The following is a 22,302-nucleotide window of genomic DNA, read 5'->3' as shown; positions in this document are numbered from 1 at the left end:
TAATGTAGAATTTTTTAATTTGTTATTTTGGAAGTTCTTTATTGTAAAGACAATTCTTTTGTTGATGACTCAGCAGCCACTTTGTCGGGGATAATTCTGGAACCGCACCATGGTGTTCAGGAATGGCACATTTAATGGAATGAACAGGGGGGTTAAAAGCTTGGCTTTCTTGTTTGGTGTGTTTCTTTCTTTGAGCTTTCTCCACTGAGATTCGCAATCTCTTGATTTCTCCCGTCCATCTCCCGTGCAACTATGGGAGGCAACCTTCCCTAGAAGGTCCCAGGAAAAAGAAACAAAAAATATCCCTTAGTCTGATTTTGGCGAGTTCCTTGGCTCTACTCATAGTGTAAGCAGAAGGTGTCCTAGCTCAAGAGGGACCTATATTTTTGTCTTAAATTTTTATACCTCTGTGCAAACTTACTGGGTGACCAGCAGTTAGTTGAGGGGCTTGGTTGCTGGCTTAATCTCATCTCTACATCACTTGCAAGTATGACTTGAAAGTCCCAAGAAAGAGAGACTAATCCTAGTAGAAGGTAATTCTGCTACTGGGTACAGGCTGATGTGAAAGATGGGAGGACTAACCAAGATGGGAACCAGCAGATGCAGCCAAGACGGATCATGGCCAGGATGAAGGTTGAGGTGGTAGAATGGGAGGGAGGAGCTCATCCCGAAACCACCGTGAAGGATTTCCAAATTCCCAGGCTGCTCCTCTGAGAATAGAGAATTGGAAACAGACTCTTGGCAGAGGACGGTGATTGGGAAACTACAATCATCCTGACCAGTTAGTTATATGTCCTACCGCCGCTCCAGCTTGGCAGCGAGCTTTCTGACTCAGTGGAGCAGTGATTACACATTGAAAACTTGGCCTCAGCTTGTCCCCTCCTAGGACCCCTGGAACGCTGCAGTTAATCAGCACACTGGTCATCAAGGATCGCTTGACATTTTGAAAATGTGTTTTAGATACCTGGGCAATATGTTGATACACTGATACATTCTTTCCGTGTCCCTACAGAGTGGGAATAAGCCGGGGCCAACGGGATATGTCAGGCACCACCTCCACACATGGAACCGCTTTATTCAGGAGCCAGGGCCAGAGTCCAATGAGTGGTCTCTGTCCTGCTGTCTGACATGGAGGCGGAGGAAACTGGAAATATTAGGAGATCAACTTACGTGGATTCCAAGACTGAAAATCAGGTACGTTGGGAGCCTGAAACCCAGGAGAATGAGAACCAAGTGGCCTAGTGCACAAGGGTAGCCTCCTACCACCAGAAAGTCATGCTAAAGCCTTTCTCTTTGACCCATTGTCCCCCGAAGGATGCCTGGAAAGAAAGAAATTGTCCCACTGGGTCAAAGGGCATTATTATCATTAGGAACATTATTAGGGTGGCTAGAGCAGAGGGCTTCTTCTTGAGACAAATAACACCCTCCCCCTAACAGACACACAACACACACAATCTATGGGCATAGTATTACTCTGTGAAATCAAGCAAAAATGGATACAAGTCTTAAAGAGAAAAACAAGTCTTAACAGGAGAGGAAGATAAAAGAATAGGCCCTCTTTACCAATTTTTCCTTGTAACTCGTGAGTAGGGAGCTTCTGTGTGAGTTGAATGAATGTAAGATCATGGGAATTTTTTTTCCAAAGGCAACTGGTGGAGTCCGCCGTTTTCTCGTTCACATGACTTCCTACCAGGATCCATCCTCCCGGTTCCCCATCAATGCCAATGATACCTTCTTATTCCCCACCCACCCAAAGCAACAAAACACAGGAAATGCACAAATACATAGTCTATAGTTGCTTTTGTGCTAAATCGGCAGAGTTGAGTAGTAACAAGAGAAACCATGCAGGAAAAGTTTGCTGACCACCAGTGCAGATCATACTTCTTCTATTAACATTAGGTTAATTACTTATACTGTGTTGTAGGTAGACTTTATCTGACATGTAAGGGATTGTATATATTTGAGTCTAATATTACTGATTAGATTTCTCATTTTACCCTTTGGTTTCCTCCCTTTGGAGATGTTTCCTTTGCTTCTAGTCATTCCTCCGTGGTCTTTGGAATTTGCAGGCTCCAAGGACTGTAGTTGTAACACACAGGACATAGGCTTCCTCCCTACAGCTTTGCTTGATGCTGTGGAGGGCTTCGACACCCTGTTCTGTCATCCTAAGGGAACAGACAGGCTTGATAACTGGTATCATTGCCTATCTCTGCTCAACCACTAGGGTGGTTACGAGGTATTTAAAGACAGTTTTGTCAAAGGTACTTGGTTATAGTCCAGATCCTGGCTGGATCTTCTGGCTTCAAACAGGACTATCCAAATCAAATAGTATAGTAACCAGAAGTCTATTCCTACCAATGATTGTTTAGTACATGGCTGGTCACTCTATGCTTGCAGAACATTGGACAAAGGAAATGAGAACAATTAATGTGGTTTAATTTTAGAAAGCTCAATAATCAGGGTCATGTGCCAATGGGACATGTCAGGCACCACCTGGAACTGTTTACCAAATAGGCTGTAAGTGTCCTTTCCAAGGCCTGAGGAGTCACACAGATGTCTTGACTGTATAAACCAGCATTTTTCCAAGTGTTCAGTGAGATGTTACGATATATTGGGAAAATTTTGACTTGAACAAATGAAATCTATTTTCTACTGAGGTGCTACGATCCTTCAGTGTCGGTATTAAATATTTAATAGGAAGACATATTCTACAATGTTTCCAAACTTGTTTGACCATGGAGCCCGTTGACTCAAACTATCTTTACTGAACTCATGTTCTCCAGAATATTCTTTGGCAAACGCCGAGTTAGGCAATCACCTGCCGACTGTAGACTAGATGATTTTTCCAGGTTTCTTTGAATAACGTGATTCTAGGTAAAAAAATCCTTCAATCACAGGCCATGATTAGGCCTTCACTAGTTTATTACCTATTACAGGTAGGTGATGGATTTACTTGAGATAAGATATAAAGAAACTATTTAGGTAAGTGAGAAAACTGTTAGGCAATGGAGATAACATTTGATGTGGAGTCACAAGAGGTAGAAGTTATGACATTTCTGCCACTAATTGGCTGTTACATATGTTATGAGTCCCAGGATCTTGATCTATAAAATGTGAACAACAATACAGCATTACCTATCTCAAGAGCTGCTGTGGTGATTAAATCATGACACGTATCACATACCCACATATGTATGTGGATGTGGCTAAACACTTTATTACCTGTTATAGCTGCGAGGAAACAAATTTCAGGTTTTCAAAAAAGTTAAGACAAAGGATGTGAAAATTTTATTTTAGCTGGTTTTCCTGTAACATTATATTTTTATAAAATAATTTTTATAAAAGAGTTCATCAAGATATTCCATAGAAAATACATACTAAGGTAATATATGTACACTTCATAAAAATAGAATACATCTTGGCAATTGCTTCCAGAGTCTGTTACCACCATGTACAGTGTATTGACGTTTAACATTTATGCTAATTTAACATATGAGATTTTTCAAGAAAAACAAAGAAAACCGTCCCATTGATACTTTAAAAAATTGTTTCCAATTGATAGGAAGGTAAAAACAATTCTGGAATGTGAAAATGAAGGAGCTAATGGCAGATTATATCAAAATATATGAACAAAGATCTATGCCATCAACAGTCATCTGAGGACAAAGTAATATTTTTTTCTATGATCATAAATGGTTCACTGAAAGTAATATCCTTATTTTGGGTGTTCAAAGTGAGCACCATTTGGGATCATCATAACCTTCTAGAAGCTGTACTATATTTCTAAAACGAGTGGTGTTTCTTTTTTTTCCTTAAAGTGAAAAGAGGTATCTAAGTCCTATATATAATAAAGTATCAATACTTTTTTTTTAAAAAAAGCATCTTCATAAGTTACTTAAGCTTTGCTCAAAAAGCATAGCAACAAGTTTTATTACTTTACAAATGGCCAAATGCTCAAAAATCTACTTGGCTTTGAATGATTATTATAGTTAGTTTATTGTATATTTTTAAGGAAAACGATCTTAGCTACTATGCCACCATAAAACATCACTGATGTGTCCCTGTTCGATGTTCAGAGATAATCTTTGGAAAGTAACTGTTCCAGTGTAATAAATAAAAGAAAAGGATACAGGGCTTTTCTAGACCTTAAGGAAAAGATGTGGCCATGGTGGGATCCTGAAAATACCTCAGCAGTACCAAGGAAGACACACAAAACAGAGCATAGCACCATTTTCAAGTTGCCAAGGTTGCAACCGTTCAGGAGATGGTAACCTGGAAGCGAACGTGATTCCCATGATTAATGCAGTTTAAATATGTGGGTTTGGCTTTGGCGAGCTTCTTAGTACGGATAGGCAGACACGGCTATATACACTATGAATGTGGTCTGATATTCAATGGTCCCATTGGCACTGTAGGATAAGGCTCGGACCCTCATGCGGTAGGTCTCTGGTTCTCGGAGGGGTCGTGTGGTATACACGACTCCTTTCAAGTTTTCAACCCTCAAGGCAAAAGGAACGGTCTGTTCCTCATCTACCATGAGAAACGTTGTCCTGGGATGCATCACTCCATCCTGCGTGTATGCAACCAGCCGGATTAAATCTTGATTGGCAGCTATTCCAAAAGGGAGGGAGACAAGTTTGTATTCCAAGGCATATGGGCTCGAGGCGCATTCCAAATCATTGGGTGGACAGTTCTTGAGGCAGAACCTGAGGACAACAAACACATGAAGTGCATATAGCTTCCTGGCTTGGAGGAAGACATGATGCAGGTGATGCTGATCCATGACAGCTCTCAGGCCTTAAAGGCAGGAGACAGCCTGCCTGCGAGAGCAGAAAGGCTCACCCCACGTTCAGGGTTGCTAACTCAAACCAGATGCCCGATGGCTATGACAGCATGCTGGTCTAGAGTCAAATAGCGATCGCTCAGCTCCATGCAAATCAGAAGCTTTTGAACCACGGAAGTAAGGATGAGTACCACCAGAGAAACTTCAAAAAGTCAATTTTGGAAATGGAAGCATCTATAAGTCTACTGGAAACAGTACTTCTTTTTTTAAAAATATATTTTATTGATTTTTTACAGAGAGGAAGGGGGAGAGAGAGAGAGTTAGAAACATCAATGAGAGAGAAACAGCGATCAGCTGCCTCCTGCACACCCCTCACTGGGTATGTGCCCGCAACCAAGGTACATGCCCTTGACCAGAATCGAACCTGGGACCCTTGAGTCTGCAGGCCGATGCTCTATCCACCGAGCCAAACCGGTCAGGGCGAAACAGTACTTCTTAAAGAAGGGAATGCAGGCTTTTAAAAATGTTAACAACTACCATAACACTGTTTGACAGCTGAAGTAGATATTGATAATATTTGGTTTGTTTTTTGAAAAAAATGAAAGGTTAAAGTAGGATTCCTGGGGCGGGGAAACCCTTCCTTTTGTATTTGTCAGGCACATTATTTTAGATGAGAAACTGTACTTTCTTTTTCGCAAGCCCACCTTCGCTGCTTTTGAGTCATCATGACTTTTGAATTGTCTGTCAGAAATCACTGGTAATAAAGAGTAAACTTAAAAAAATGCACAAAAGATCATTTTCTGAAGATATGTATAGATTCCTTAGTCATAGTATTTGTAGACATTTCAGAAGTCTATATTTTTAATTCCTCCTTTTCTTATTCCCCTTAGACCAGTTATGAGGAGCGTCTTGGTGGATCCTGGGCAGGCCACACTTGACCTTGTTACAGGAAGTTGGTAGCCACTGCTGATCGGAAAAGCAGAGTTTGAGCTCCGACCAGCATCTGGTTTCAGATCTACCTTCTTACTAGCAGGTCCTATTCATGAGGAGCATTACCTCTGATTTCAAGCACCCCAGTAACTTGGAACCTGAACAGAGTAGAACATTTCTGTAAGGAGAGGGAGTCAATAGAAGAGTAGTTTATTCAGAACCCAGAAAAGACAGTGTTTCAGCCAGCAGGAAATGTATGAACGGGCAGACTACTGACTCACACTTGCTCATCTCCATTCTCTCATGAAGTCGCCATGAGTCATCGTAGTAAGAGCCAAGGTACTTCTTGGAACGCTCTAAGTGCTCAGAGACCTCCAAGCTCTGAGGCAACACAAACGGACACTAGAAAACTTCACAGAAGGGCAGACACCCCATAAAATGCTCATGGCTGAGGCAGAATTCTAGATGTTGCATGGCGGATTCCATGCTGGGGAGACGGTTCCAGGAAACCTTGGTGGCCCCGAGGGATAGATTAGGTCGCCGTGGGGACCGCAGGATGAGTTCATTTCTTGCCCATTCATTGAAGAAGGAACACACTGTTACCCCAAGTCCCCTTGGATTATGACTTCCTGTGAGTTCAACACGACTAGAGACAGAGTTTGTGGCCAAGGAGGGAGAGGAAGGATGTTCAAGAGCACGTCTGGGAAGAGAAGGCAAGACTTACCCTGTGTCTGGATCCCGTTGGTAGTCGGGTGGACAAGGCGTATCGATGCACTGGTAGCTTCCTCTCATGTTGAAGCACATGCGGTTCTGCCCACAGCGCACATTCTGCTCCAGACACTCATCAATATCTAGCAACAGTACAAGGAACATGCAGAGTCAGCAACGCAGTCAGAACCGGCCATCAGAGCGGGGGGTGGACATCTGACTGGCATGTCGAGGGTTAGTCTTCTCCTCCCCATGAATGAACTTGGTTGCTGTACCTAAGCTTCCTCAGTCACCAAGTGGGGATCTTGATACCTGATGTGCTGTTTCCCAGATTGCTTTGCGGATAAGCTTTTGTGTGTTGTTTTTTAAATGTATCTGAGAGGACATAGAAAAAGAAGCACTATAAAAGTAGAGGGGGAGCTATCAAGATCTCTCTGGTGTTGTTTTATCTTGGGGATAGAGAGTACATTTGAGTTTTATAAAGCAAATCATACTTTAAATTCACTAAAAAAAAGCTAAAAATTTAAAGGACATTTGTGAACTTTGAGTGAGCCTTCCCCAGTATTTTGTTTTATAAGTTCCAATTGTGCTTCCTGTTACTAGATTTCTCTTAGGACTAGTTTTCCCACAGGAATGGAACACTCGGTGAAACAAGTTTTTATTTCAGTTAAGTCTCGCCTGTTGCCTCTGTGAACCAATTTCTAATTATGATTCTATCTGCCAGACGTGTTTCATCTCCTTGACAAAATGAGATGGCCTCCAAATAGAGAGAAAAGCCCTCCAGGGGAATGCGAGAGAAATTCAATTAGCCTTTTCTTCTTTGCTGTCATAAAACACATTCCTCCATATCTTAGCTGTAATTTTTACAGTGAACTCATGCAGAAACATAGAGGTCTGGAGACCCAAACCTGGACACGCATCTGTGTGCATAAGAACAGCTACCTTATCACATATTTTCATTAGCTAAATATGAATCTATAAAGGAACATCAGGACCTGATAGACAAAGTGTTTGTCCTTAGCTTCATAATAACGTAACACTTCCCATAGAAAAGCTTCATAAGCATTCGAGCTCTGGGCAGGGAACTGCCTTCATCTTCTGTCTATACTCTTCTTTCCTCAGGATTAGGCACCATACAGACATCCACTCTACTCTCTCTGCTCATCTTTCTACTCAATCGCCTTAAAAAAATGCCAAGAAATAGGAGAAATTGTGCTATCTTCTGTTAATTGACAATGTGGTGATGCTAGCTTTTATTAGGATAAAAATTACAGTCATTTTATAACATAAACATTATTGCTACAAGAAAAAGATACCAAGATGAGGTAAAAAAATTTTTTCTATAATTAGCTGTAGACCATATGAATGCATTTAAACAAGTGCTTCTGGATATATTAAATATAATCTAGGATGAACATACTTGAAACATTTATTTTACAGAATTCTGATTCTTAATAAATAGAACGGATGACTTTGAAAACCTGGATAGCTTAGAATGCTCATTTCAAATGCAATACCAATATAGTGTTTTTAAATTTTTAGAATTAGATTAGTGGTGCTTAAAATTCGCATAAAGATTAAAAAATATTTTTATTGATTTCAGAGAGGAAGGGAGAGGGAAAGAGAGATAGAAACATCAATGGTGAGAAAGAATCACTGACTGGCTGCCTGCTGCACGCCACACACCGGGGAATGAGCCTACAACCTAGACATGTGCCCTGACTGGTAATCGAACCACGACCTCCTGGATTCATAGGTCCAAGCTCAACCACTGAGCCACACCAGTTGGGCAAGATTTTTTTTGTTTCTCTCCTCTTCTTGGGCAAATCATGATTGGGTGTGTGTTTTGTTTTCATTTTGCATCCTCGTGACTTCTACTTTTCACTAGAGTTTCTGTTCTTGTTCAATGTCAAATGCATTCTAGTTTCCCTTTTAGCACTGATGTTTCTACCACTAATGCATAAAGCTTCAAAATGCACATGTGAATGAAAAGTAGTCTTTTGTTCCTTGTAAATGCTTCAAACACTTTCGAAAGCTACAAAAAGCCTCCGAGTTAGTCTTTTGAATACAGACTTCTGTAAAGGGCATAATTGTTTTCTCTCGTGTCTTTTTTAAAACCACAATATATGCAACCCATTTAAATTGCAAACATTTCAAATAGCACCTGTTTCTGATTTCTTCACGTTATTTCCACTCTCCGACGCTCAGCTGAAAGCTGAAAAATGTTTTACACTGAATGAGTGACAAGGGCAGTCAAAAAAAATGGGAATAATTAAGAAAAGAAGTGAGAATATGACATAATATAACCCTTAAAAATCTGGCTGAGGGGCTTTGCAGACCAGTTGGTTATTCAAAATGCTTCAGTGTCTACCCTGCTTCCTTCTGTAGTGCCTGGTGCACCTCTAGGGAGTGTGGTGTTAGAGTTGGGCATTGCCACCCCTTCAGAAGGACTCCTGGGTTGAAGATCTGGGGACAAGTTATAAAACAGGGACAATGTAAATGCTCTCACCTCACCCAGCTGCCACAGTGCAATAACCCTAATGTTCACTGAATCATAAGGGAGACAAAGGACTATTCTAGACATGAGATCTGTGATCAAGTCTCCCATAATCACTCTGAGAGTCAGTTTTATTATCTTTAGAATGGGTATAAATGATTGCCCTTGACAAATCTGCACTGCTGATAAAAACGGGATAATAGTTGTTCTGGAAAAACATAAGACTATAAGGCAAAATACTGTTTGAACTTCCAGTTCTTCAAATCTCAGTAAAATGTTCTGAACAGGGTAAGTTCTCAATAAACATTTGGTGACAAAAGGTTGTGTTCACTTTCCGCCTCCAGCCCCCATGATCCAGTGGGGCTCTCAGGGAGTGTGAATGAGTGAATGGGCGAGGGAGAGGTGGGGACGACCATGGTAACTCAGGTAAAGCCATTTTCCATCCTGAGACACATTTTCTGCGAGCTACATCCTAGCAAGTCTTTTGTGAATCTCACAGAGAGGGAAAATTCAATCCAAATTCAATTGCTACTGATTAAGCACTCTTTCGCAGCTTTTATTTGCTGTGCTTTAGAAAGGATACACTTTGCACATGACAGAAATTAATAAAATCTGGATGTTAATGAATTCATAATTAATACATTAAGATCTTGCCCACAAAATTGAGCAAGTTTCTTAGAAGATTTTCAAGATTTATACAAGTTCTTATTTCTCTTTAATATATACATTGCAATCTAATACACCTTATCAAAGTACAATGCCCCTTTCACATTTTTGTGTAAAAAGGGTACTGTTGAGATTGATATTTTTTCTTTTTCTTTTAAAAAAATATTATTATTGATTTCAGAGAGGAAGAGAGAGGGAGAGAATCATTGATTGGCTGCCTCCTGCACACCCCTAATGGGGATTGAGCCCAAAACCTGGGCATGTGCCCTGACCAGGAATCTAACTGTGACCTCCTGGTTCATGGGTCGACACTCAACCACTGAACCACACCGGCCAGGCAAGATTGATATTGTTTTTCTTTCTTCCATCACTATACATTGTCCAAAGCTATGTTATAGCACATATAACTTTGTATGCTGGGTTATGTTCTTTTGTGGCTGGCTGTCTCCACCAGAATCTAAGATCTTGAAGGAAAGAAACTGCATATTATTATTATTATTATTATTATTATTGATTTCAGAGAGGAAAGGAGAAGGAGAGATAGAAATCAATGATGAGAGAGAATCATTGATCAGCAGCCTCTTCCATGCTCGCACCTGGGGATTGAGCCTGCAACCAGAGCATATGCCCTGACTGATAATTGAACCATGACCTCCTTCCTGGTTCATAGGTCGATGCTTAACTACTGAGCCACGCTGGCCGGGTAGAAATTGCATATGATTCATTTGTTTGAACTTTTTGTCTCCTGCAATGTTAGAACATAATCTGTTCTACATCATCTGTAGACTCAAATAATGAATGGATTATTTCATCAATTTACCCACTGATCTCCAAGCCAAAGTCCAAAATAATGCTTCACACGGAAGTAAATCTACAGAGCGCTCTTCCCACTTCCCCTTCCATCATAGCTGAACTGTGAAGAAAGGTTTGAAGAGGTCTACCCCCATTCAGTTTTAAAAATATATGAGATAAACTGGTTTAGGCATTCTTGGTCCTTCTAGTGAGATAACACCAAAAATGTTTCTCAGCTACATCTTTTGCTCACTTGCTTTCTCATTGCACCGCCTACAGCAAAAGCAATGTTTAAAGATAAGTCGGAACAACAGGAATGAGAAAGAACAGGAAGCAACTAGGAACATAATTTTTCAAGAAAGAAAACATTTACTTCCTCACAGTCTCCTATGTTGGTTTTAAGTGAAGTTGCAGCAACCAACATCCTAACACTGTCTCACCTTGACACGTCTTCCCGTTGAGCATGAGCTGGTAGCCAGGTGGGCAGAGACACTGGTAGCTTCCAAAGGTATTTTTACACTCATGTTGGCAGGTGTCTCTGTTTGCACACTCATCCACATCTGGGGGAAAGAGAGCAGAGTGGGTAACCACGCAAAACAAAGGCGAACTGTGACAGAACCAACAATAAACAGGGTGTTGATAGAAATTAGAAAAACCTCTTGGTGATTTAATACTCGTGTGTTTAAAAATGCTCAGAGCTGTTTTCTATCAAGGTCTGTTTTCAATAGAGTCCCATATATAAACTGCACTATTTTATAAAATATGAACATCTGTGTATAAACACATAGAAGCGGAAACCCCCAAACGGCCAATTTCTCTATTAGTTAAGTAAGGCTGGAATGGCAGACAAACAGGTTTGAATAAGATCCTAAACCACCAAAGCACGAACTCTTGACAGAACAGAATCCCCTAAAAGAGGATATTCGTTTTTATTTTATTTTATTTAAACATTAGCTGACTCTCCCTCTTTCTCTCCCTGCACCCTCCCCCAAAGCTCATGCATAGCTTTCCCACACACAGATATTATCAAGTGGAGATGTATTTATTTTTGTGACTACTCATCAAACTTCATATACTTGTAAAGTACGAATGGCAACCACGTATCTATACACACACTTTAACAGCTGATTCTATTGTATTTTGAAAATGAAATGTATTTTAATAAACACTGCCTTTATAATTACTTGAAGCGTGTATACATTTTTTGGACACCCTGCATATATATATAATTGCTGTGGTACCTTGTGCAGAGAACTTAACTTCTCAAGATCTCAGATGATTTTTCTGCCAAAAGGAGTCACTGATACAATCTCTCTAGTTTATAGGTTTTGGAAGGTTCATATACAGTAACATATGTGAAAGAATTTTCTAAACTATAAAAATATATCTGTCTGCTATTATTAAGCAAAGCCAAGAAAACAGCAATAAAAAAGAGAGTAAGAATAGGGGATAATTAAAAATTAATTGATATTTGCCTTCAGGATGAGATGTGATTTGGGAGGCCTCAGATTGCTTGTCCCAATTGTGTTTTGCTTTGAGTAATTTTAAAATTTGCCGACAATCCCCGAGCACACTCCAACCAGTGGAAGAATGAAGAGGAGAATGTGACATGAATTGGGAGTAGGGGTGATGTCAGATGGAAGAGAACAGAAGGCAGATAGAAACTTTGAAATGTCTCAGAGCAAAATTTTGCATATTGTGCAAATCAGAATATAATTGCAATGATTCAAGATCTGTTAATGATAAACAGTCATCAAATATTGGTCAATATTTTTGTTCTATTTTAGTTAACCAAAGCATTTGTTCTAGAACTTGTGTGATTTGCTTTTACTTTTTCCCTTTATAATCTGCTTTCGCCTAAAGTAACAACAGACATGAAAGTGATGGTGAACTCCACATAGTCAATCACAGGTCCCACAGTAAGAATTCTAGTGATTTCTGTATCCAGAAGCTCTACAATGTTCCTTTTTCCTGTGAAGCTTTGGAATCAATTCCTCGAAAAGTTAAATTTTAGCCCAAGTCTAATGATTCCATAATGTTAATCTGAATCTTTTGTGAATTATCTATTCCAGATGGTTAATTAAAGGCATTTGGTGTTTACTGCAAGTTGCTCATCTCGTAATTCCAAAGCTGTCTGCAATCTTGCTGTAAATTTCTTTATTAACACCAACACTATAAAATACTCACCATATTTTAAGAACTATTTCTAAATGTCCCCGTCTATTAATTGCCCTTAAATAAAACTTAAATATCCAATAACTGACTGGTTATAGAAAGTTTACTTTAGGTACTCCAAGATCAGTCCTCATTCTGAAACAGTAGCTGCCTCAAACAGTAGATGGTATGGGAAAGATGAATTACTGTGAACATAATATTAGTTTACATAAGGTTATAATAAACACCAAGACACAGAAAACATATATAAGACTCTATCATGATGAAACTACAGGGCACAGACCGTGGTCAAGAAAGAGAACTGGGTTATTAATGAGGAACACTTTCCTAAAATGACTTGGGCTTTCACATGATTGAGAAGTCAGCTAGATGGCGATGGTATGTGTATAGGAGGATAGTTTAATTCATTTATCAAAGCATAAACCAAGAGTTGAGGTAGAAGAACAAAGGTAGAAGAGAAAAACTTGTCTAAAATGAAGGCGAAGTATGGGATGATAATAGGATATGAAAACCCTTCAGTGAGATTATCTGGAAGAAAATGTGAAAGACAACATGTCAGATGCTAATTCTGTCAATAAAAGAATAGTGAAAGGTTTTAACTAACGAAGAGTCCGTTCAAAACTGTAGGCATGAAAAATCCTTAATGGTCAGAAAGATTTGGAGCAAGTTAGGAGTGGTGTTTGACATAGTAGTAAGGATTGTGGAGCCCACAGATTAAGTAGTGCTTCACTGTATGGGACGAAATGTAGAGAGTTGTTAATAAATGCATTAATATTTGAAGTTTAAGGAGTAAAAGAAACTAGTCCTGTCCACAGACCTAGGAAGCTGATCACAGGAAAAAGATTCCATATCCTATTAAGCTTCAGGTACATTAGGACATCTAGACAGAGAAGTCCTGGGAAAATATGGACCTAAAGAAAAAAGGTGAAAGTTTAGAAGTTTGAGGGTCCAGCTGAGTACAAGTGGAAAAAAAAAGACAAAACTGGAAGTCAGCAGGAGAAGAAATTTTTGAAATGTTTAACAGAAAGCATATTTAGTGTAGGACACTTAAGAAAAATACAAGAACATACGATTGGCATAGAGGTCTCTTATATTTAAACAGAGGTTCTTAAACTTAAACAGAATTTCTCCCCTCCCTTCTTGCCTCTGTCTTCCCTCTCTACTTTGCTTTCTTGAACAAATAGTGGGGCTAATTCCTGTTTGCCAACTCCTCTTGGTGCATGCAAACTGTGAACACTCACAGAAAACTGATTTAAATGAAGGACAGATGGTAGTACTTGCAACTTCACAGAAAACAAGGTTTCAATTTTTGAGATGGAAATTATGCTTCCCTTTTGCAAACAAATTAAAATTCAGACTTGTGAGTTTAGATAAAGACATTGAAAGCACATACTTTCGGGTGATGGAACCAATTTACTTTGGTCCTGGCTCCCATGACCTCTTCACTGACTTATATACAAAATAATCAAACTGAAAAACTCTATGGCGAGTGTGGGACAACAGTCAACACTGTGCTGGTTGTCATATAGAATAAACAGTCCAATGAGCCACTGGAAGCTTCACTTTTAACCACTGCTTTGACATCCATCAGCTGCAGCCATAATTATAGTATTATATTATGGGACAGTATGTATATTCTTTTTAGAAACCATATTTTGGATGCCACTGAAATTGATTTCTATACAGCATTAAATTCAGTAACACCTGCAGGTGACCAAAGAACTGTCAATATAAAACAGTAAATTATTAGACTGCATACATGCAAACACATCATTTACTTGAATAAAAACTGCAATAGTTTTCGGTGCTAGAGTAAATGTCTTGAAACTTTGAGTCCTCCCAAGATTGGAGATCAGATGTAGCTCCCTACACCCACACGAACACAGGTGCTGTATGTACATATGCGTAGACTGGCCCATCAGAGAGCCCACAGAAAGGACATGCAAGAGGGCTGACATTTACCTACACATGTGTCATGGTTTGCCTCAGAGCCTTCAGGGCAAGTTTTCCTAATAGTCCTTCTAGTCCTGGAGAGAGATGTTCTGCTGTTCCTATACTCTGAGTAGGAGCTGTAGAGATGGGAGTACTGTCTGTAATGCTGTTGAGGTTGATAGTTGTTTCTCACGGGGGAGAACCGAGCAAGGTTATAGCTATTGTACTGAGAGCCATAAGCGGGCAGCCTCTCCAATCCAGCGCAAGATTTCCCGTCCCCTAATAAATGTTGTCCTGGTGGACAGACACACTTGAAGCTGCCGGGGGTGTTGAAGCACTGATATGCACAAGGCTTAGGCATTTGTTCACACTCATTAATGTCTGCTCGTGTGCCACGATACATAAAAAGAGAGAGAGAGAGAAAAAAAAAAACAGACACATACACAAAACACAGGAATAAAGAATCAGTCTGTAAAACGAACTGAAGACATTATGTCACCCTCCAAAGTCAGGCATTCAGTCATCTCTCAGCTGTGGTGGACTTTTGAGAAAGCTGGAACCATTCAGTTATGAATATACAGGAAGATTTTATGACTGTCCCTAAAGATTGCTCCACATGTACAGTAGAAACATAATGGGTCATATGGACAAATGTGGTCTAGAATCCGGAAAAACTAGAGTTCAAAGCTAATATAGATCTTAATTCTGTTGGTGGAACAGTCACTTTACTAATTTGCATTTAATTATAGTATTGACCACTAGTGTCTCTAAGTTTTCATGCATTCATAAGTCTCAGATACAGGAAGGTTGGTACAACTACAAACATTTTTATTTTCTTTTGTATCTTTTGAATCAATAATTATTAATCAAACCAATTATACATTTTACAAGAAAATGAAAAAGGACATGAAGATAGAATAATTTCTTAATAAGATATAAACTCATAAAGTCCATAAAATTAAAAAATGCTTCTCTTCTTCCTATTTCTAGGTCAACACAGAGTATTACTTGCAATTTTTTCTGTCAATTGGATAACTGTATAAAAACCAGACATCAAAACCAAATTCTTTAATTAATTACCACATGAAGAAAAACATGAATTAAGTAAAATACGTAGTAAATTTTGCTTTAAAAATTATTTTAGCAGGCAAAAGTTTAAATTAACATTTTTAATCTCTTTAAGGCAATGGCCCTACCTTCTTCATTGTCTTATTGACAAATGCCTGATATTCAACTTCTGGTCAAATTAGTGAACAAGTAAACACATTTCATTCTGCTAGGTCACTGTTATGACTGATTAAGATGTTAAATTATGTATAAGTTACAATATCTAAAGAGAACACAGAAATAGTATGTATTTCTGTTATTAAAAAGTATTAGTATTTATTTATTCTAGTAATGGTATTGCTTTGAGCATTTGCTATGTGCAAAGTACTATGTTAGGTACGGTATAAAGACAGACTCAATCTTTATGGGAGAATTTGCTATAAATAATTGCTAAGTAGGCAATCAATTTTAAAAGCATAGCATGCAAACCAGAAGCCAGTATTTAAAAGCCCGCACGTTTTTTGCTGCACTTAAATATTCTGAGGATAAATAGAATTTGATAGGTCAATTTCTTTATTATAAATGCACTAATTTAATAAAAAGCATATGATTATCTTTTCACAGATATTTCGTATTATCTGTTACTTGCCTTACTTTATATTCAATTATAACTAAGATGGAAACAAATAGGCAATTGGGAGAATTAAATGAGATATTCTTAATGTAGGGAATGCCATACAGTAAGCGCTAAATATATGGCAAATAAAATAATAATGACCAATGTGCTTAAATTGTGTGTTCACATTTTAATCCCTCATACCTAAACCTTGATATTACATACACGTAGACTTCATATTCAAATGAAATATATCTATGAAAACATTTATGTCACGTACATAGAGAGATAATCAATGAGATAATCTTCACAATTAAGTTGTCATGGTAATTATATCAGAACTTTATTTTGGTATGTGTAGTGTACAGTAAGCACTCTGTAGTGGTTATTACTATCACTTGAAGTCCGTGTAAATTGAACCCAATATCAAGTGTCTAAGAAGTACAGTTGACCCTTGAACAACGTGGTGGTTAGGAATGCCAACCCCCATACAGTCAAAACTCTGTGTATAACTTTTGACTCCTCCAAAACTCAGTCATCCCTCAGTATCTGCAGGGAGATTGGTTTTAGGACCCTGTGGATACCAAAATCCATGGATACTCAAACCTCTGTATAAAATGGCATAGAACAGTGTATATCAGCGGTCCTCAAACTTTTTAAACAGGGGGCCAGTTCACTGTCCCTCAGACCGTTGGAGGGCCGGACTATAGTTTTAAAAAAGACAATGAACAAATTCCTATGCACACTGCACATATCTTATTTTGAAGGAGAAAAACAAAACGGGAACAAATACAATATTTGTATTTGCATGTGGCCCGCAGGCCGTAGTTTGAGCATAGAACAGTGTATATAGTCCTGCACAACACAAACTACTAGCTGCAGAATGAAAATACTGTCTTCAATCTGCAGTTGGATAAATCCCCAGATGCAAAAGCCAGGGATGCAGAGGGCTGACTGTACATTGATTGAAAAATTTTCAGATATGTGTACCCATGCAGTTCAAACCCATGTTGTCCAAGGGTCAACTGTTATTCAAATTATGCTATGAATTACTTAAACCAAGTTACAAATCTTCTAATTGTAGCAAGAAAGCATTGGAGGATAGAGAGAGGTCCTACTCAAGTTGGTAAGGCTCAGTAACTTCATTACTCAATAAGAGTTCCTGGTAACTTACCCACACAGGGTCTTCCCACTCCTTGAGACCGGTAACCTCTTGGACATACACAGCGATAGCTGCCTCTTGTATTCTCACATATCTGGTTATATCTGCACTGATGGGTCCCATCTTTACACTCATCAATATCTACAGACATGGAGGCAATAAAAAGTAGTAACATTTCCTCTTTCAAAACCTGATATTTATTTTTTAAAAATGTATTTTTATTGATTTGAGAGAGAGAGAGAGAGAGAGATGTAAACATCAATGATGAGAGAGAATCATTGACTGGGTGCCTTCTGCATGCTCCCTGCTGGGGATCGAGCCCACAACCAGAGCATGTGCCCTTGACTGGAATCGATCCTGGGACCCTTCAGTCTGCAGGCCTACGCTCTATCCACCAAGCCAAACCAGTGAGGGCTCAAAACCTGATATTTAAAGTGAACTTTCTTTGGAATTGCCAAAGGTTGAATTTCTCACCATGTGGTTGAGGCCTGGAGTCAGAAAACCTGGGTTCAGGTCCTCACCCTGTCACTTATTAACTGTTTACTTTCTTCCTCTTGCTCCTTACTATGGAAAGAGTTCTATTCTCAGCTTTTGTTTTTCTTTCCCCTTCTCACTCAAAACTCCCTCCTCCTTTGGCCATTTATATTAGTGACTCTGATAAGCTTGTTGATGTATATTTAGAGCAACAGTACTATATGGTTTCCTCCCTACAGTCCCACATGGCTAGCTGCTAGCTGGTCATCTCCATCTCCTTGTTTTACCAGTTCTTCAAACTCAACGGGTCCCCAGTGTCTTATCATTACTTCCTTATTTGTGGTCACAGTATTCTTTATTCCCAATCAACCAGGCTGCAAACATCAGTTATCTTTAACTTACTCCCTCAGTTTCCAAGATTGGGTAATTCTACTTCCTTCAATCAAATCCACATATCCCCTCTTTCCTTTTCCACTTGCTATGTTTTTGCTGTAACTTTTTAAACAGCCTTCTGATCTCTCAGCTCATCTCATTTCTAATTAACCTTGTTATACATAACTACAGAGTCAATGGTCTTAAAATACTTATAATTGCACATAACTGCCTACATGCTCTAAGTTGGCCGCTATTCTTAGGTAGTAAGAAAAATACTCACCTATATCCATAGAACTGAAAAGAGTACAACTCTCCCAGTTTTTTTTTAAATAGTATACTAAACATCTATGTACATCAACAAGTATCAACTGAAGGTCAGTATTCCTTCATTTATATCTATGCCCTTCCAGTACTCTTATATTATTTAGAAGCAAATCCAAGATACGTTATAACTTTATTAATAACTATTTCATAATTTTAAATAAAGTCCTATTTTTTAAATGAGAAACTTAAACTCAAATTTCTGTGTCATCTTAAGGGTCATTGAAGGAGAGATAGCTGTCAAGAAAGAAGGATGAATTTTAGCATGTTATCTCTAAGTCCAGCTCTTCTCCCCCTGAACAGGGCTTTCTTTCTTTCCTTTTCTACCACTCCCACCTGTTGACATTCTCTTCAAGGCTATACATAAGTATGACCACTTCCATGACTCCTCTGATAAGCACTCCTATTACACATGATCACTTGTTCAAGTACTCTCGTACCATTTTATTTTACCTCTTTTGTGGTGTTTCATTCTACCTTGTCTTATAGTTTGTTTCTTTCTTTTGGTGGAGGAAGTGGAGTTGGCAAATCTATCCCAGTAGATTGTAAGAATATAAGAGCAGCAATACTATCTTTTTAATTTTTGTAAATCATGTAATTCATAGTTCTGCTAACAATGGCAGCCTGGGTCAGGATGGGCACATAAAGAATAAACTTAGACAGAAATACAATTTACTTTATTGTCTGGTCATGGATTTGACATTTAAAGAATATTTAGCTTTACAATTATATTTCTAACTTTTAATAAATCCTATGATTTTTTCCCAACCTTCATATGAAATTCTGAACATATATGTTAAATTTCATATTAGAAGTAAAGAGAGACTATTAATTTATGTGGATATTAAACTATATAAACCAAATGTGTAACTGATGGGAACTCAAATGGTCACATGTCTCTATGGTGAGCTTCCATTTCCTGGTATGGCTATGACCCCAGAATCCCAGAGGTCAACCATACTAGAAGTTGGGGATGAAAAAAACAAACACCTAAGCTAGGGAAAAAGAAATAGTTCCTTATTAGGTTAAATGTACTCTAATCATTAGTTTTGAAATGGATGCCTTACTTGGCTTGGCGATGGTAAATGCATCTCAGTCACCGAACTAGCCAGCCACTCACCAATGCAGGTTCCATTTTCCGCCTTGGTCATCCCGTTGGGGCAGAGATCAATGCACTTGTAGCCGCCACGGGTGTTCTCGCAGTGCTGGTCTGGTCTGCACACGTTCTGGCGACACTCGTTCACATCTTCACAGGGGAACAAAGGGCACGTAGACTGAGAAGATGACTGCGTCAACGTTGCCATAGAAACTATACTTTTAGACTTTAAAGATATTATAGACTAATATAGATGTTGACTACATAATCATCATGTAAAGTTAAAATGTTTAAATCCAAGGTATGTGACACAATTATAAAACATAATAATAAAAATCAAAAACATGTCACAGAGCTGGCAGCCATACCAACCATTTCCTCCTCCAAGAAAAAAAACATATACATATCTGTATATACACATATATATGTATACTAATTATTGTATTATTTTCCATGTGAACAACTGTAAACCTACTTTTGCTCCATCCTGTTTATACTCCATCCTGCATTATACTTCTGGGAAAAAATTTGGTAAAAATAATAGGGGAAATGTTTAAAAATGGTTATGTAACCCGTGAAGCATAGCATTTGCTTCCATTTTGTTTTTATAAAGACTACATATACGATGCATGGTAGGTATTCTATCTTTAAATCAGGCTCAGGGCACAGCACATGAACTGGATCAGACACCATTAAGAAGTTACAAAGATACTATGGTTTCAAATTCAAAGCCCTTTCTTACCCATGCATTTTCTGCCCTTGAGCTGATACCCAGGTTCACACCCACAGTGAAAACTTCCTATGGCATTGAAACAGCGGTGGTGGCAGGGACTGGATTCTTGACATTCATTAATATCTGTTAAATAAAGCAAAACTTTCATTATCTTCTGTTAGGAAACTTGGATGAACTTATCCCAAATATTTAACCTTTGAATACTCTTTGATAATTATTATATTAAAGATCTTCTCTAAAATGAATTCAACACAATTGCTCTCACATAATCTGCTAGATAACGGACAGGATTAATTGCTGGAGAGAGTATCTCTCTCTTCAATACTCCTACCTCTGCTAGTGACTCAGAGCTGTGTTGACACAGCACACCTCTACTTTGAGTACTTTACCATGTGGCTCCCACTCCTGTTTCCAGGAAGCCTCAGCCCTGGAATGTTGCTGACAGACTGGAATACGAAGATAGGAAAAAATAAACTGAAGCTAAGGACTTCTGCAATACATTTTGCAATTGACCTTTCGTCCTCATTTCTGCTGCTATTCGTGTGAGGCAGGTCTTTATCACCTTATGCCAAACTGACGGCATCAACTTCAGTATTTCGCCAAATCAATCTTCCCAAACACCGTCTGCATCACAGTGTAACAAAAAAGTGCAGGATGAACTCTCCCCACTCATGTACTGCCTTCTCCCCTCTCCTTCCTTCCAGGCCCAAAGGAGGAGAGAGCTCTTCTCCCGTTTAAGAAAAGTCCCCCCTACTGCAGCCCATCTCTTCCTTTCTCACCAAGATGAGGATTGTGGTCCATTGATAATTCCCTGCTCTTGTGTATTTTAAAGTCCTTCCTACTTACTGTCATCTTTCCCAAAACCCCATAGACACAACCGAATATTTCCTATCCTAACAAAATCCCTCTCTTAGATTTATACTCATTTCACACTTCTCCATGCCTCTGTCATTCTATTCTAAACTCTTCAAAACAACAATCACCATATTTAGGCTCTTCTTGTCCTTACTTTACCTTCCCAAACTTGAGATTGCTGATGTCTTATTTTGTACTTGTTTTCTATTTGAGAGCTTCTAATTTAATCTTTCAAAATCTGCACATACCCAAATGTGATCATATAATTTTAAAAAGTTTTCATATACTTTTTTCTCTTTTGCTTGGCCCCCCTTATCCTTTACTCCCTTGCCCACCAAAACCAACCTCTAATAACTATCTAGTATACATGATAACGTCTCTTCCATGTACCCATACATAGCTTTACCTAAGTGTATAAATGCATTTTCTTTTTCTTTGTTATTGCTTGTTTCCTAGTCACACAATCTTTTCTACACAAGTTACTTAGACTTTCCTACACTTCGATGCTCTCAATCAACAACACCTTATGGAAATCCTTTAAGCCAAATAGTTGAGCTCCATTCTACTCTTTAAAATAGCAGCACAATGGTTCATTTTGTGGATGTACCATAATTAATTCATTTTTTTCTATTATTGACAGGCATTCAGTTTTGCATCCACTGTTTCTATTTCTATGAAAAATCCTGATAGCAGCTTTACCCATAATTGCTAAAACTTGGAAGCAACCAGGATGTGCTTCAGTAATAAACGGGTAAACACTGTGATACATTCATACGATGAAATATTATTCAGCACTAAAAAGAAATGAGCTGTCAACCCAGGAAAAGACATGGAGGAAACTGACATGCATACCACTAAGTGAAAAAGCCAACCTAAGAAGGCTACATACTATATAGCCTTACATATAGGTTCCACCTAGATGACATTCTGGAAAAGGCAAAACTGTGGAGACAATAAAAATATCAGTGGTTTCCAGAGATTTGGGGGAAGAAGGATGAACAGGTGGAGCACAGATTTTTTAGGGCAGGAAAACTATTTGTATGATATTATAATGGAAGACACATGTCATTATTACTTTGTCCAAGCCCATGGAAGGTACAACACCAAGAGTGAACTCCAATGTATACTATGGACTTTGTG

General features: G+C 38.6%; 1 protein-coding gene across 2 annotated transcripts in view; it reads right to left on the bottom strand.

The window, feature by feature from the left end:
* Positions 1-3,278: 3,278 nt before the first annotated feature.
* Positions 3,279-22,302, bottom strand: part of HMCN1 (hemicentin 1) — a 374,104-nt gene continuing 355,080 nt past the window's right edge. The window contains exons 101-107 of one of the 2 annotated variants that reach the window (XM_006089863.3): positions 20,317-20,430; positions 19,599-19,724; positions 17,321-17,449; positions 14,514-14,864; positions 10,817-10,936; positions 6,438-6,564; positions 3,315-4,706 (exon numbers count right to left, since the gene is read on the bottom strand). In XM_006089863.3, coding sequence (XP_006089925.1) covers positions 4,340-4,706; positions 6,438-6,564; positions 10,817-10,936; positions 14,514-14,864; positions 17,321-17,449; positions 19,599-19,724; positions 20,317-20,430 — 1,334 coding nt within the window. In that variant the 3' untranslated portion in view covers positions 3,315-4,339. Of the gene's footprint in view, positions 4,707-6,437; positions 6,565-10,816; positions 10,937-14,513; positions 14,865-17,320; positions 17,450-19,598; positions 19,725-20,316; positions 20,431-22,302 lie in introns of both variants that reach the window. The other variant, XM_023754745.1, reaches the window with a different exon arrangement.

This window comes from Myotis lucifugus, unplaced genomic scaffold (genome assembly GCF_000147115.1).
Source record: "Myotis lucifugus unplaced genomic scaffold, Myoluc2.0 scaffold_65, whole genome shotgun sequence".
Lineage (NCBI taxonomy): Eukaryota > Metazoa > Chordata > Mammalia > Chiroptera > Vespertilionidae > Myotis > Myotis lucifugus.
This window is presented reverse-complemented; position numbering and strand designations above follow the sequence as displayed.